At 40.5% G+C, this 14,926-nt stretch overlaps 1 protein-coding gene across 4 annotated transcripts in view; it reads right to left on the reverse strand.

The window, feature by feature from the left end:
• SHC3 (SHC adaptor protein 3) overlaps nt 1-14,926 on the reverse strand; it is a 64,471-nt gene that overhangs the window by 9,075 nt on the left and 40,470 nt on the right. For all 4 annotated transcript variants that reach the window (XM_033008917.1, XM_033008916.1, XM_033008915.1 and 1 more), the window contains 5 exons: nt 10,692-10,743; nt 5,358-5,484; nt 4,066-4,219; nt 2,993-3,089; nt 1,882-2,076 (listed from right to left, as the gene is read on the reverse strand). In XM_033008917.1, the coding sequence (XP_032864808.1) occupies nt 1,882-2,076; nt 2,993-3,089; nt 4,066-4,219; nt 5,358-5,484; nt 10,692-10,743 (625 nt within the window). The remainder of the gene's footprint in view (nt 1-1,881; nt 2,077-2,992; nt 3,090-4,065; nt 4,220-5,357; nt 5,485-10,691; nt 10,744-14,926) is intronic.

Raw genomic sequence — 14,926 nt, forward strand, 5'->3', positions numbered from 1 at the left:
CTTGCCAGGTACATCAGACAGTTTCATTTCAAATAAATTGCATAATATGGGTAGCCAATGTCATTATACTCCTACCTGGTCTCTTTTCAAACAACATATTCATTTAAAAATTATCCATTACTGAGTCTTCAGCCCAAGGGTATATCTACAAGAGATTGGTTGCCCTTACCACACAACCTACTCCTAGCCTTCACCTAGGAAGAGGACTTGGCAATACAGACACTGGCTATCACCTCTAATGTGATTCACCTAGCTGAAATCTTTTAAACCACAGCTAAAGCCTGAACTCTGTGTTACTTTCTGTAGAGTGGAATGAAAAGATGTGTCATTACAGATCCCAAAAGTCTTACAGAAATAGTAAATAGGTCTGTGTGTACTTCATTATTTTCTGTACTGACCTACTGGAAGCTATTTTCTGTTGCAAGACCTTCATCTATCCAACTAGCGCATATTAAAAAGAGGTATTGTTTTGTGCCCACTAGACTTAGGAAAGGACATCTGCAGAGCAGTACCATAAAGCAATACATCAGCTCTAAAGAGACTGCTCAGATACAAGGAGTACACTGCCATGTTTGCATGTGGCAACAGAGACATTAATTTAGCTCAGAGAAATAGGGTAAATACCATGCTATCACAATTTATTGATACCTCAGCTAGTTCTTAAAATCAGCTTATGTATATATCTTCACTACAGTGCAGTCTGCACTAAGCCCAACACATGGTTAGCTTGACAAACCACTAACTTAGGGCTAGTTTACAGACTTTCTAATAATACTTTTCCCCAATGATCCAATGGTTAATAAAGATTAATGAAGGCTGGAAGATGAGAAAACAACTTTCCCTATTTTTAGGGAAATAATGCATATAAAATAGAAGTAAGCATGTGCATGTTTTAAGGGCACAGCTTGTTAGAAAACAAGGTTAACATTCCTGATTTCAGACAGCACACTTTTCTCATTTCAGATCTATATTCACAGATAGTTATTCTTTCAACTTTCTTCCCTCCCCCTTTCTTTCAATCCAAAATCTCCCTAAAATGTGGAAATAGAACTAAATCTCAGCAAAAACATGCCAGGAAGACAGTTTTATATATACTGAGATAAATTAAATGTAGATATGTTATTTTACAAATAACATATAGGCACCAACTGCTTTGTCTCACTGCCTTTTAATTATGTGAACTGAATTAAATATATCATGCGTCAGCAATTGATTGTATGTAGGAAGGTTAGAAAAACAAAGAGAACAAAGAAAATTTTCTGTGCATCAAACTGCTTTCCCCATATTTCCTGTTAAGTATTTCTTCAAGGCTGAAAACAATGTGTATTGGTAGCACCAACATCAAATTGTGACTGATGTTTTAACTATTGTTTTATGGCTATGATTCTAATTTTGGAAAAGCTGACTTCAAAATTGGGACAGATAGCTAGATAGGATAGTAGGCTTATCCAGAGCAAGGGATAATTTGGCCTTTTAATTTCCCTCCCAGCTTCCTTGTTGCACAAAGTTTTTGTAAATGCATTGACTTCCTAGTAACATATTCACAGGACAGGCTGGAGCTAATTCTCCAGCCATTCACTCCTTCACTTTTCTGCTGACAAGATTCCTGATGTATTTTCCTTCTGATGTAGTTGCCTGTGATGCTAAGGATAACAGACTGTAACTCACTTTAACTGAGATATAACACAGACTAGCTTCAAATATTCAGCCACCCTTATTTTAACTAGGTCCAATATGAAACCACCATGGATTTTAAAATTCACCACAATTCCACTAGGAATACTAACATTTGGAGAATTTTAAAATTATTTTTATACAGAACTAATGTATAAACATATTGAGTTACTTGTTAGAAAGGCAGTAAATAGGAAGGGAACTCACTCATGTCAAACAGATCCTTTCCTGGGCTGCTCTCTTTGGTATCATCTGCTGTTCCACTGAAGGTACTTTCAGCATCTGCCTGGAGTGCCAGTAGAGCTTCTATATTTATATGCTGTGTGTTTACGTATGTTGGCATCTCTGCTGTTGGGCTTACTTTTGAATTCCCTTCTGGCATACTACAAATATCCAGAGATCCTAGAAAATTCAAGACTTTTTTTCTTCTTTTTTGCATTTGACTGAACAGTGTTATAGTGACCAAATAACATCACATCCCACCACCACAGGTTTAAAATTCCATGGAATGGGAGACGTAAAGTGAGTAACTGCAGGATCTAGTAGAAAAAAATGTTCATGAATGGATTCAGAACTGTGCTTCAGTGAGGGCGGGGGGGGGGGGGCAGCGGGAAGCACTATTATTCAGCAGGAAAGGAAACTTTTGTAAATAAAGACTGTCAGTTTCAAAAATTACGTTTTGTTGGGGAGTCAGAAGCAAATGGAATGAAATCCTCAAGTCTGAGCAGATTAACAACAGATAATGTATTGTGGCATTTGAAAAGAAAGTGTCCCCAGAAACACAGTAAAGCTGTCACATAAAGGTGGATGGGGTGAAATTTCACATGTATGTTTTCATGTGATTTGCTTAAAGTTCATGGACAACAACAAAGAGAATATTATGCATTATTTGTTATTCATGGAGCAGAGGTCATGCACAAACACATGTATTGCTCCACATTTTAAAAAAACTTCTGACTTTATGCTCTTCCTTTGGAAACTCCATCTTGCATACCCTAGTAGGTCAGATTTTCAGAACAGACTATACAGCCTGTCTTCAAATACCATGGGGTTTTAAGACGTGGCAAGATAGAGAGCTGAAGGTTTGGGGCAACTCTGTGAACTGCTTTGCAAAAGATAAGATTTTATGAAGGTATTAATTTAATAATTTATCCAGAGGTAATTACCAAATGCATTTCACTGATATCAACACTAAAGTTCGGACAAATCTATCAGCGAAGTGCAGTTCACTGTTTAAGACTTTGAAGTATCAGACTTTCACATGTTTTGCCCACCCAAGACATCCTGCAGTATTATAGCTAAAACTAGCAAAACTCACCTTGCTTAACAGGCCCATGATGCCAGTCTTCATTGAATTTGTCTCCTAAGTGACGACTCTGGTAATAGGTTTGCTCTCCTCCCACTCCTGCTGCAGACTAGAATGGACACATGTGCAAAGAAATTTTCAATTACCTTTAAAATGCTCAGATACATTATGAGTGCCTCTGACAATTTCCTTGGCTGTATTCTGTGTACTCCCACTCTTCATTTCCAATTCATCATGGTGTCAGAATATATATCTCACAAATGCGTTTGTGTAGGAGTAAGATATTACCGGTGACCTTCATGTAAACTTCCTTGCTTCCTGCTTTTATTAACCCCCGCAACCCCAAATGATGCATCATCTCCTCTAGTACATTTGTCTTCACATAGCAAGCCCTGACAAAACATGCCTGTGAAAAGCGTTCCACAGAAACACACCTGAGACCAGAAGACCCACCCCAGCACCCTCCAAAGCATGAGCTGAAAGACTCACATTGGTACCAGGGGACACACTTAAGTACCAAAGGGAAGATGTTGTCTACAGACAAGGCCTCTCTGGATTTAAGCAGAGTTGTGCTGGATTTGAAAACTCCTCTTAGGTAGCTATGTTGATACTGCAGTCAAACTTTTGATAGGAATGCTGGTAGAAATATCCAGGCTGACCTCAGTTCAATGTGAGGTAGAAAACCTACCTCAGAACCTGCTGAGTTATTAACATAATGAACTGTTAGTAAAGATTGCATAGATTGTTTACAAAATTGTGCATGAAATCTTTCCTGGCTGGTGTGCACTATTTGATGCTCTCTGATACAAACATGGTTTCTACAAATGTAGTAACCCTCCGTGGATTTCTCTTCCATGAACCTGTGTAATCTTTGAACACCATGAGGAACTCATCTCTCTTTGTTTGTTCTAAACCTGACTAATTGGTTGACCCCCTAGATCTTCAATGCCCATTCAGAAGGAAGCTGGCCACACATGTGAAGGGCTGAGAGCAATAAATAGTCCCAATATATCCATCTTAAAACACACATATTTTTAAAAATTTTGGATCCACCAGCCGGAGGGCAGAGATGCGATTGCACTGACCTGAGCTGTATCTGCAGCAGTGGGAAGTCTTGCTTTGAGCCTGGCATCAATGAAGCCGCCAGGGGGGGGCATTTTATTTGGGATGTTGTTATAATAGGGATGTTCTGTCGTCTCGTTATCTTCCTCCATCCAGGGCTCATCAAAACTCTGCATTCTGCAAGAAAGTGAGTGCTTTACTTTGCCCCTCACTCACAAAACACTTGCAGATACTTGCAGCATGTTAAGACTGCCTGTCAGGGGATCACTATTGCATATTATTTTGACAATTCAGCTACCATTGTAAATCAGGAAGCAATGATGGATCATGCATTAGACCTTCTCTGTTTAGACAAACAAACCTGAACCTTCTTTACAATGGATGAAATTCTTTATGCTGAGTAAAGGATGTTTCTACTTAGCTTTAAAGACCAACATAAACTGCATTAACAAACAATTTTATTTAACCTTACATTAGCATTTGTAATATTACTTGATTGATTTACTGAACTCTAAAACTTTGTCTTTTATTATGGTTGCTCTATTACTGGCATAAACCTGGAAGAGCTTCACAAAATCAAGAGATCGGATCTGTGGTTTCCATCTACATTTAACAGTCATTTACATTTACACAAGTCTAAAGTGAGTACAGAATGCTTCCAGGTTAGGATAGTAGCATTTTATATTCACCATACACTCATTTTACCCTGATATAAGAGATTACACAGGGTACCAGCTCACTGAGATTTATACTAATGTTAACAAGCAAATAGCAATCCATGTCAAAAAACAATGACAACAGAAAGCTACATCACAACCTTTTAAACATATACAAGCAGACAGACTTTGTATCCTCCAGAGAACAATGCAGTCAAAGCCTCTGTACAATACACTACATTCCTAAAAACTTTACCCTGGCTAGTATAAGAAACAGTGAAACATCACTAAACATTTTGGAAGCCCAGAAACTCTAGCTTACTTCATCCAAATTGACAGAGCTGCTATGACAGTAACAATGATGAAACGCCACAAATAATACCCATTTTTGGTCATCGAACTCTGCCTACTAACTACAACAGAAAATGCATGATCATTTCAATAAGTTCACTGTGAAATCCATATTTAGTCTGTTCTTTTAAAATGACTGTGCTCCTTTCATAGTCATTAGGCAAATGCTGCTCTGCTAATTCAGCAGAAATCTCTTTTTAAAGTATTTAAATCCTGTCCATTTCCACCAACTTTGTCCATAGCACATTTCATTAAGTAAATACAAAGCTAAAGAAGATCCTTTAGCAGTCTTCTGCAATCATACTCACCTATCATGAAAAGTAGGTATCTTAGAAGGGCATCGCAAGTATTGCTTAAACCGAAGCTCAAATGCTTGCCCTATGGTGCTGATGACATCCTGGGCCAGGCCATCACAGCATTCCAGTATATGACAAGCTAAATGAAAAAGATTTGACACGTGCACATGCAAATCATTGTTCATGTTATGGTGGGATGCACTGACCTATGACAGAACACCTACACATCAGGTATAGTTGTCCTATTCATGGTGTGTGCATTTCAATAAAGCTCAATTCTGGCACAGTGAATTTCATACAATGGAGTTTTCTAAAGGTTAAATAAGATTGTTCTGGTGTGTAACTGTAATAAACAAGACCACAGATCAGTTCCACAATTTTAACAAATCCATAGAGACAATAAATATCATAAATTTCACTTATTTTTACCTGGATGCAATAGATTATATGAGAATTCTAAGCTTTAAGTTGAAATGATAAAAATATTAGTAGATGGTAACAACAAAAAAAGCTTTCTTTGCTTTTCTCAATTTTATTACTTCAGTTTTATGTCTAATCACCTCAAGTCTGCAAGCTGTCACTCTGAGTTCCCAGAATTTCCCAAATTACAGGCTGAGGAAGGAGCAGTAACTAGGATACTTCTTAGAACACAGGCCCTGATCTGATTCCAGGAATACAGAGTCTGATACTTTTTTCTGTTTGTCTGTATGGAGACACTCCCAGAAAACAGGGATCACTCAGGAGCACAGAGACAGGACCCTGGTTAACTCCAGCACTCCCTCATGTGCCACCTCTCTGAACCCACGGTGGCAGAGACCCTAAGGAGGGAGGTTGACAACACAAGCTCTCTTCCTACAGGTGGTGAAGAAACCTTTATCAACTCTCTGAGCAGCCAAATCCGTCTCGGTTTTAAATCAGAGAATGGTTCAGAGGTATCATCTTATGTGACAACATAAACAATCGAACTCATGAAGATTTCACCAAACACTACAGGAACGTAGATGGGTGTTAAGAGCTGGAAACTAACATCTGAATGAACAACACCCCAGTGATATTCATAAAACCCCAGGCAAGTTAATTTTCCATATTCAGCGCTGGACAAGCACATGGTCTACTGGCTTGAGCCTGGATTAGATTTGAAATTCTGGTTCTCTTCCAAGTCCTGCTGCACTATAGTGGGACCTTGTCCAAAGTTACTAATTTCCATCACCCCTGACTACTTTAATAACCTGAATATAAATTCTTCAGCTGAAAAACTTCATTTTAGTATATGTCCAGTATCAAGCTCTGTGGAATCAAGTGCTTTGGATGCCAATGTTTTACAAACAAGGGCTGGTTGTGACATTTGTGTGACATAATTTTCATTAAAGCAATACAGGGAGACTAAGGAGGTTTAGCAATGACTTCTCAGAGGTTGATCTGCTGGACAGACTGCTGAAGAGGCCAGAATAAAGGGCCAAGAAACCTGCAGTTATGCAGGTATGGAATGACCAGGGCACCAAGATGTCTCTCCCTCAGCAGCAGCAGCAGCAGCACCTCATGCAGAATGAGATGGCATGAGATGCTGCCCTGCTGAACAGATCCAGTGATGCTCTTGTCTCACCTTATAGCCTCTGCTGTGCCGACAAGCATGCTGAAGCAATGCCTGATTCAGGGGAAATGTCCTTATCTGCATGCTGAAAGTGGATTTAGCAGCCAAAACCAGGACCTCCATGTGTTCAAAGACTGAGCCAGACATCCTTAGCTAGCACAGTATATTTTCTGTTTATCCCCTCTGCATCACTGCTGGTGGCAGTGGACAATCAGCCACCAGATAAGGTGAAGACTTATCTCTATGAACATGGACTGAAAGTAGTTAGGCCAAACAAAGCTACGATTTCTGCACTCTAGTTATAGAATGGGGATTTAAAGAGGCTACACTGCTCACTGCTAAACCTGTTTGGAGTGAAAAAGAAACATGAGTCATTAAGTAGTTTCAGTAGGTGACATAATGAGTAACCTGTTTCCTTGGATACATGGATGGACTTTCAGCAGGTAGGAGATGTGCTTCTTGTAAAAAGACGAGAAGGTTTGGCTCACACAGGGATGATTTCTTGTGAAAGTTACAGCAGAAGACAGACAGCCTTTAGCTTGCTAGATCCAGGATATAAAGCATGAAGAGATCTTTTCCATCCTTGGGAAAAAATGAGTCTAATATGCAAGTGAAAGCTATACTACAGCATCAGTGCTAGCATCAGTAACAGCAGAAGTAACATTTTCACTAGATAGAGAAGTAAATTTGAACTCATTTCTAAACTAATTTTCAGATAACACAAAGACTGACAGAATGGCCAATCATGGTCAAAAGGAGCAATCAAGATCCCTTAGAAAACTACACTTTTTAAAAAAATGTGTCTTAATACTGGTCACATACAAAGTCACTGATCTGCAAACCACTGATGTACACACACAAATGGGGAAAGCTCCCATGGAAAGCTGTAACACAGAAGCTTAAAGATCACAGTCTGAAAGAATTTCACATGAGAACAGCACTTCAGTGCAGCAAAAAGGGCTTATGAGAAACTGGCTAATGACGAAGAGAAGAGCAAGTAAGAATAGGAAGGTGCAGCCTCTGATATAGATTGCTGACATTAATACTGGATTAATCCAAATAAAACCAGGCATCATCTACCTTTTTAAAACAATGCAGAAAAATGAAAGAAGGATGAACATAAATTATCTGAAGGATGGAGGACATGCACGGTTGCTGGAGACCTACAGAGTTCGTTCTGTCAATCTTTTCCTAAAGAAAACTGAGAAATTACTTGAACTAAATACACTACAGGAAGACAATACCAGGTGCTTAGATGACTCCTTAATCTAGGATACACTAGCTCAACAAGGAACAGTGACATGAAGTAAGGCTAAACACATTCAATTTAGATGTAAGGATCATAGTCCATGAAACGGTTTCCATATAAAATCCACTCATACAGGAACAGAAAACAGTGCTCAGGTCTCATCCAGACAATACACTTTAAATGTCTGATCTGCAATGTTGGTCCACTACATGGCCAGTGAGGTCTCTCAGAACAACTACATCTGCCTCTGGTTTAGCAGAAGGGTACTGCTAAAGCAGGTGGAGAGGAGCTCTGCACCATACAGCCAACAGTCTGATGCCAGAGCCCTTCTAATGGAGGACACCTGGTGTTGGAACATAACAAGCATGGCAAAGAACTGGACTGTCTCCCTACCTCCCACTCCTCATAGGTTTTCTAAGTGTTTCACTAATATTCAGCACATTAGTATGTTTAGTACAGGTATTATTTATGATCTAACACTCTCAAGTGTGGACTTCTCTGCACATGGACACAACAGATGGTTCAGGTATCTAAAATCATTAAAGATTACAAAATACAGAAGCTGTTGAATTAGTTGTACCCATGATAAGGTGTGTCCTGGGTTTGAGTGAGTGATGGGTTTTTTTGGTATCAGGGGAGGGGGGCTATGAGGGTGGCCCCCTGTGAGAAGCTTCTCAAAACCCCCCTAGCTCCAAGTCAGCTCTACCTCTGCACCAAAACTAAGCCAATCAGCTGTGTCTCTGCAATAACGTATTTAAGAAGGGACGTGGTGAGGAGGAGTTGGACTTGTGAGGAGGAGTTGCAGCAGCTGCGTGAACACCAAGGTCAGTGGAGGAATGGAAAAAGAAAGAGGGGCAGGTGTCCCAGAGCAGAGACATCCCTGTTTCCTGTGGTGAGACAGCAGGGCACCCCCCCCTGCCACCCATAAAGATCTACGATGGAGCAGACACTGATTTATGGCCTGTGTTTTTTGCCCAATGATCAAGGTGTCTGTGCCTGAAGAAGGCCGGGGTCTTGGAAAAGGTAGCTCTGTTGTTGTAGTTCAGCACTGGGAGGATTGCAGCATGCAGGGGTGTCCCACGCTGGAGCAGCTTGGGAAGGGCTGCAGCCCGTGAGAGGGACTCCAGTTGGAAAAAGTGGGTGACCCATGCTGGAGCAGTGTAAGGAAGCGCGGTGGCCTGTGGGAGGGACTCATGTCAGAGAAAGTTTGTGGAGGACTGTTTCCTGTGAGAAGGGGACCACAATGGAGCAGGGGAAACAAGTTCCAGAAGCTCCCCCCACTGAGGATGGAAGAAGCAGCAGCATTGACTGCACCCCCCATTCCCTGCCCCTGTGCTGCTGCGAGGAGGAGGTAGAGATATCGGGAGCAGAACTGAGCCCAGGAAGAAGGGAGGGGTGGGGGGAAGGTGTTCTCAAGATGTGGCAATGCTTCTCACTCTCCTGCTCTGTTAAGTGTTGTTGTTAGTGTCTGTAATAAATCTATTTTCTTTTTTCGTTCCCCTAACGAGTCTGCCTTTTGCCCGGGACCATAACGGGTGATCTGCCCCTCCTGGTCCTATCTCAAATCCCAAGCCTGGCTTATTTGTCCCTTCTCATCACTGGGAGAGAAGGGATGTGTGAGTGGCTGCGTGGTGCTCAGTTGCCCTCTGAGCTCAAACCATGACAAGGTGGCAGCTCATGGTTTGCAGTGTTGGCATTTTGGAGTTAAAGTGTCTGAATTCTGCATAAATCCTGTTGGAAGTGCTTGAGTCTTTTTTTGGAGCTAGTCTTTTTTTCTCTATGAATTTATGAATATTAAATAGATTCTCAGGTACATTATACAATACTTTGTATCTAGCATTAAGACCTAGTGACGTTTTCTGCATTACAAGCAGGAATATTTTCTGTATCTATTATTTCACACTGTAATTTACACTCTTTATAATTTACCTTATTTTTTTGAGATTCTGAATTGGATCTTAGTCTTTGAAGACAACAAAAGGTTCCCTGTTCCTGACTGATTGCTCATAAAGCAATACAACCTTGAGAAACCACACTGAAGACCTCACTGAGAAAGAGGATTACAACCTCCAGCAAGCTGGCTCAAAAGCTCACTATTCGGTAAAGAATCTGATTCTGCCAGGAAGAATAAGGGATGTACTGACAAGACCTAACAGATTCAGCTGCCTCATAGGAGGACTTAATCAGAGCACTATTTCTTGCATAGTGATTGGGTGTAGGTAAGAGTTGGCTGTTGCCTAGAAGCTCATGCAGCCAAGTACAGCAAGCATTTCATTTAAGAGGTGAAGAGGATCAAAATGGTATTTGGAGATGAACTACAGGCAAGACCCATTCCAAGTTTGAGAAGCAGCTTGTGCGTGGCTGTTCCTTATTGATGTACAATCTTTCCATGACTCTGTCAAAGGCAACCTTTTTATTAAGATGCATTTATTTTTTTCTGGAGGAAAACAAAATCGGCTGAATTATACCATGAATAATTCATGCCAAATATGTATTTCTAACTTACCTCTCCGATTAACAGGATCCTTAGCTACATATGCAACATAGTCAGTTGTATCCTGTCAAAAAATTAAGATATCTACAATGAATGCAATAAAACCTTTGCACAGAGCATAGCAAAAGATCACAGTAAAGGGTGTGCGTAATCCTGTGGGTAGAGCCTCAAATTACATGTTTTGTTCTCCAGATGTATACTACTTTAACCACATAAAACGTTTATGGATTTTGGTACTGATTCTACCACTTTGTTTCCTCCAAAGCGTGATCTACTCCAGCAGAACTTAAAAATCTGTTCCAAGGCCTCTGAAAGTCAATTAAACAAATTTAGTAGGATTTGGATCAGGCCTTACTTAGTAGGAAGTAGCATTACAAGTCCTCATCTTCAAACTACCCAGAGATTTTGTTTCAGAACACAAATAATCAACTGGTTCTGTGGCAGAAAGTGTAGGAGTAACAGCCCTGCTCCCCAGAAATACTGAGAAATGGCATTTATTCATGTGTGACAAAAAGATGTGTTGACTTTATGGACTACAATGCCATATGGCACAGAGGTGCTCTGCCATGGCTTGGCTGTGACAAGCACTATCGCAGGACGCTCTCCCCTAGGCCATGGACTGGCCCAGCTATCACTGTTGCCACATGCCAGGTGATTTTCTCATAAGAGCCAGAAAACAACTTCTTTGGGGATTTTTTGCTCACTCTCCTGACACCTGCATACTCCTGTGCACAAGCAGCGCAGACTTTTATCACTATGCAGAGAAAACAGAAAGGTCAGTGCTTCTGGGAAACATGAGGCCTGCTGGCACATCTGGAAAATGCCATATATCCTTGATGCGACTGGGAAGATCTGGTTAGATCCGTTATTTCCTGACATGCCTGGCTCGTCAAGTATAGCTAAATCTAACTGAGGTATACATAGGATACACTACAGCTGGCTGCATAAATCTACCCAAAGACTTTTCAGGTGACTGATTCAAGACCATTGACAATTATGTCAAGATCTAACGTCACAACAAACATCAATCTTCAGTTAAAAGATGGACTTTAGCTTATCTTTCTATAGTGCAAGCACACACCGCCACCACCCACCCAAACCAAATCACTGTGCTGCATGTCTCTACAACTTCCTTCCTAAGGAAAAGGCAAGGGAAATGATGAAGCACATTCATGGTTCTGGTAACAGATGTGTAGCCATATCACTTAATGCACTGTTGGAAGGCACTCAGACACAGCAGTAATGAGGCTGGTCTGTAAAAAAATCAGAGCAGAGAAGAATAGCCCTAGCATTTTGTCCAGTAATTTCTTAAGCACCCAATAACAAAGTGTCTGGGCAATGACTTGAATAGAAGTAATGATGTATATCAGCAAGTTAGGGGACAAGAAAAGTGGCTATATCTATAGCAGCAAATAAAACAGAGCCAAGGTAAAGGCTTGAGAGTTGTACCACAGTTGTCCATACTGTTTAATTGTTGCTATTCTCACTTGCCTGGCTGTGCTGCTTTCTTGTGCCATACTCTGAATCCATCTGAGGGACCAGCACATGCTGCTCAACAGTCCAAAGAGACCACTGGGAGGGAAGAGAGTAAATATGTGGATGGAAACTGCACTGAGCTATTTAGTTTAGAGGCCAGAAAACAGGCTACAGATCATTTTATTTACTAGTACATACATAGCTAATGAATACATTTATGCCTGAGTAAATCATAGATCTCTCCCATACCTAGCATGGGTGTGAGAGACCGGAACCACCTACTCTTTATTTCATCTAAAGGTCTCAGATTCAAGATGACTATAAGAAACCATTAAGGACCTAAGGTAAGCACTTTTCACAGTGGCTAAATTAGAAGATTCACATCAAAAGGCTATAAAAGGGCTGGGATGATGCAGCAAAGTGGTCACTGACATTCAAGTGCTGAAGACAAGTATGAATGAGCTATAATTTTCACCTCAAATAAATTGCATTGTGGTGTTAAAATTTGGAGGCAGGGCTGAAACTGAAAAACTACTGCCTTCAGGGACCTCTGAGAGACCTGCTTTATTAGACCTTATGAGATCTGCCTCTGAAATTTCAGCAGGCTTCTCCACAAACAGATGTCTTGTCTAGCAGCCTGGCAACAGCCACCTGTAACAACTATGGATGAAAATTATTTAGTGTATCATAAGGAAAGGCTGAAGAGAGCCAAAGAAAATCCAGAACAGTCTTGGAAGTGAACTAAAAATTATTCCAAAAGGGTGTGTAAAAGGATTTGTTGGAGAGATTTTTAAGCTCCCATGTACCAATACAGCTAGAAACTGTCTGACTCACTGCAAAGGGGAATATTGCAAAAATATATATATGGTACTCAAGCTGTTCTCCAAGACTGTGGAACACTTCTCCAGTGGATATATTTTGAATGAAGGTAATTAACAGTTAGGGAGTGGGAGGAGAGTTGCAAAGCTAATGGCTGACCTGAATGTGTGACAGATATCCAGAGCAGAAAAGTGGATGGGGTGAGAAGTGGGGGTAGTCTCACTTCTAAAGAAACCAAACTTCAAAATTCAAAATCAGGGAAGTATTTCCTGAAGAAACATGGGCACAGATCTGGGTTCCTAGCTCAGCATGGCCTTTCTCCATCTATTTTAAGTCTCATATGAGAAAATGAGCTTATGGGCTGGTGCCCAACTGTGTTTGGGGGATACAATTTGGTGGTGGCAGTCCTGCATCAAGTGGAAATCATTAAGGGCTGATGGAAGTTATGTCTGGAGAGCCCTCAGATGGGTTAATAAACCTGTGACTTAAACCACATTCTTGCATCTTGTCTTCTGTGTGCACACAGGACAAAGGAACCACCTGCTTTATGAACAAGCTCGATTTAACGTTGTGCCAGATACTAGCCCACTGAGACAAGTCTGTAGAACATCACTAGATACTCATACCTACCTTTTCCACCCCCAGAATGAGATCACCACGCACTGGTCTTATTGAGAATGCAACTTTACAGTTTCACTGTCTCTTGTATGTTCCCTTACACCATGTAATTTTATTTCTCTGGTAGCTCACTGACTCAGTAGCATGATTTTTATCTCTCTAAAACATTTGAAAGAGGTTGTTTACTCAAAATCCAATCTCTACTGCTGCTCTTCTCCTCTTCCCTGGTAAATCACTCTATCAGTGGGCAGTGTGCAATGGTGTTTCCAGGACTTAGCATTTGGGATGGCAGATGGGGAGCGAAGAATCTTCTTATGGAGGCAGGGAACTGTGCTAATCACTCCTCTGCCCACTTCAGGAATTGTTCATTTACAGCATCCATTGCAATCTGTTGTATTTCAAAGCTGCTGTTGAACCATTTTTTGTTCCCCAAATTATTATGACATGGTTTCCTTTTGCCTTCTGGAACCGAACTGAGCTCAGCAGAGCTATACTAAGTCTGAAGTTTGCCCTTAAGTTTTCTGGGGATAGTGAAATGAACAGAGAAAGTGCCAAGGATCTTCAACTTAACAAAGCTGAACTGAGAAAATTAACTCACAAAGTAGGCTAGAAATGGCCTTACCTGTAGTACATGACTGATAAATGACAGATAATCATATGATGGAGGAAAAGGGAGGCTCATTCAAGTAATCTAGGTTTAAAAGCTTTCAAACCTCCAAGTAAGAGTTGAGCAATGTCCCTGTTTTATAAGTTTCCCACTGCTTCCTGGGTGACAAATACTTTTTAAGCACATTTAAAATTGCCTTTGGATGGTCTGCTTATGAAAACAGGGAAAAGCATAGCAAGCAGGAGTCTGCCCTTTGATCTAAATGAACGAAGTGTGTAGGTGTATCTGAAAGCTTCGCAAAACTAGGAGGAAAGATCTGGGCTTTTCCTGAAATCCTGTCTTCAAGCTGCATGAGTGTAGCAAATACACCTGAAGGCAGTATTTAGCACAGTCATCTCAATGCACACATAAAGATGAGAAGAAAAAAAAAAAAACAACTAAATACATGCATTGCTATAAATATAACTGTAACACAGTCTATTACTGTAAAAAGTACAAAATAAAAAAGTCAGGATAAAAATTCACACGATACCCATATGTCTATACTACATTACTCTGAAAAACAGAGCCCTGTTTATCAGTTATTATATGAATGCTCACAGCCCTTTGATACATTTTGTTTCAGTCATTCAAAGAGCAGGATTTACGACTGCTTGTCAGTCTTTTCCCTCAAAAAGAGTTTGATGGCAACAATCAAGAAGAATTTATGAAACAAGAAACAGGAGTT

The sequence above is a fragment of the Tyto alba genome, unplaced genomic scaffold (genome assembly GCF_018691265.1).
Source record: "Tyto alba isolate M040663 unplaced genomic scaffold, T.alba_DEE_v4.0 Super-Scaffold_13, whole genome shotgun sequence".
Taxonomy (NCBI): Eukaryota; Metazoa; Chordata; class Aves; order Strigiformes; family Tytonidae; genus Tyto; species Tyto alba.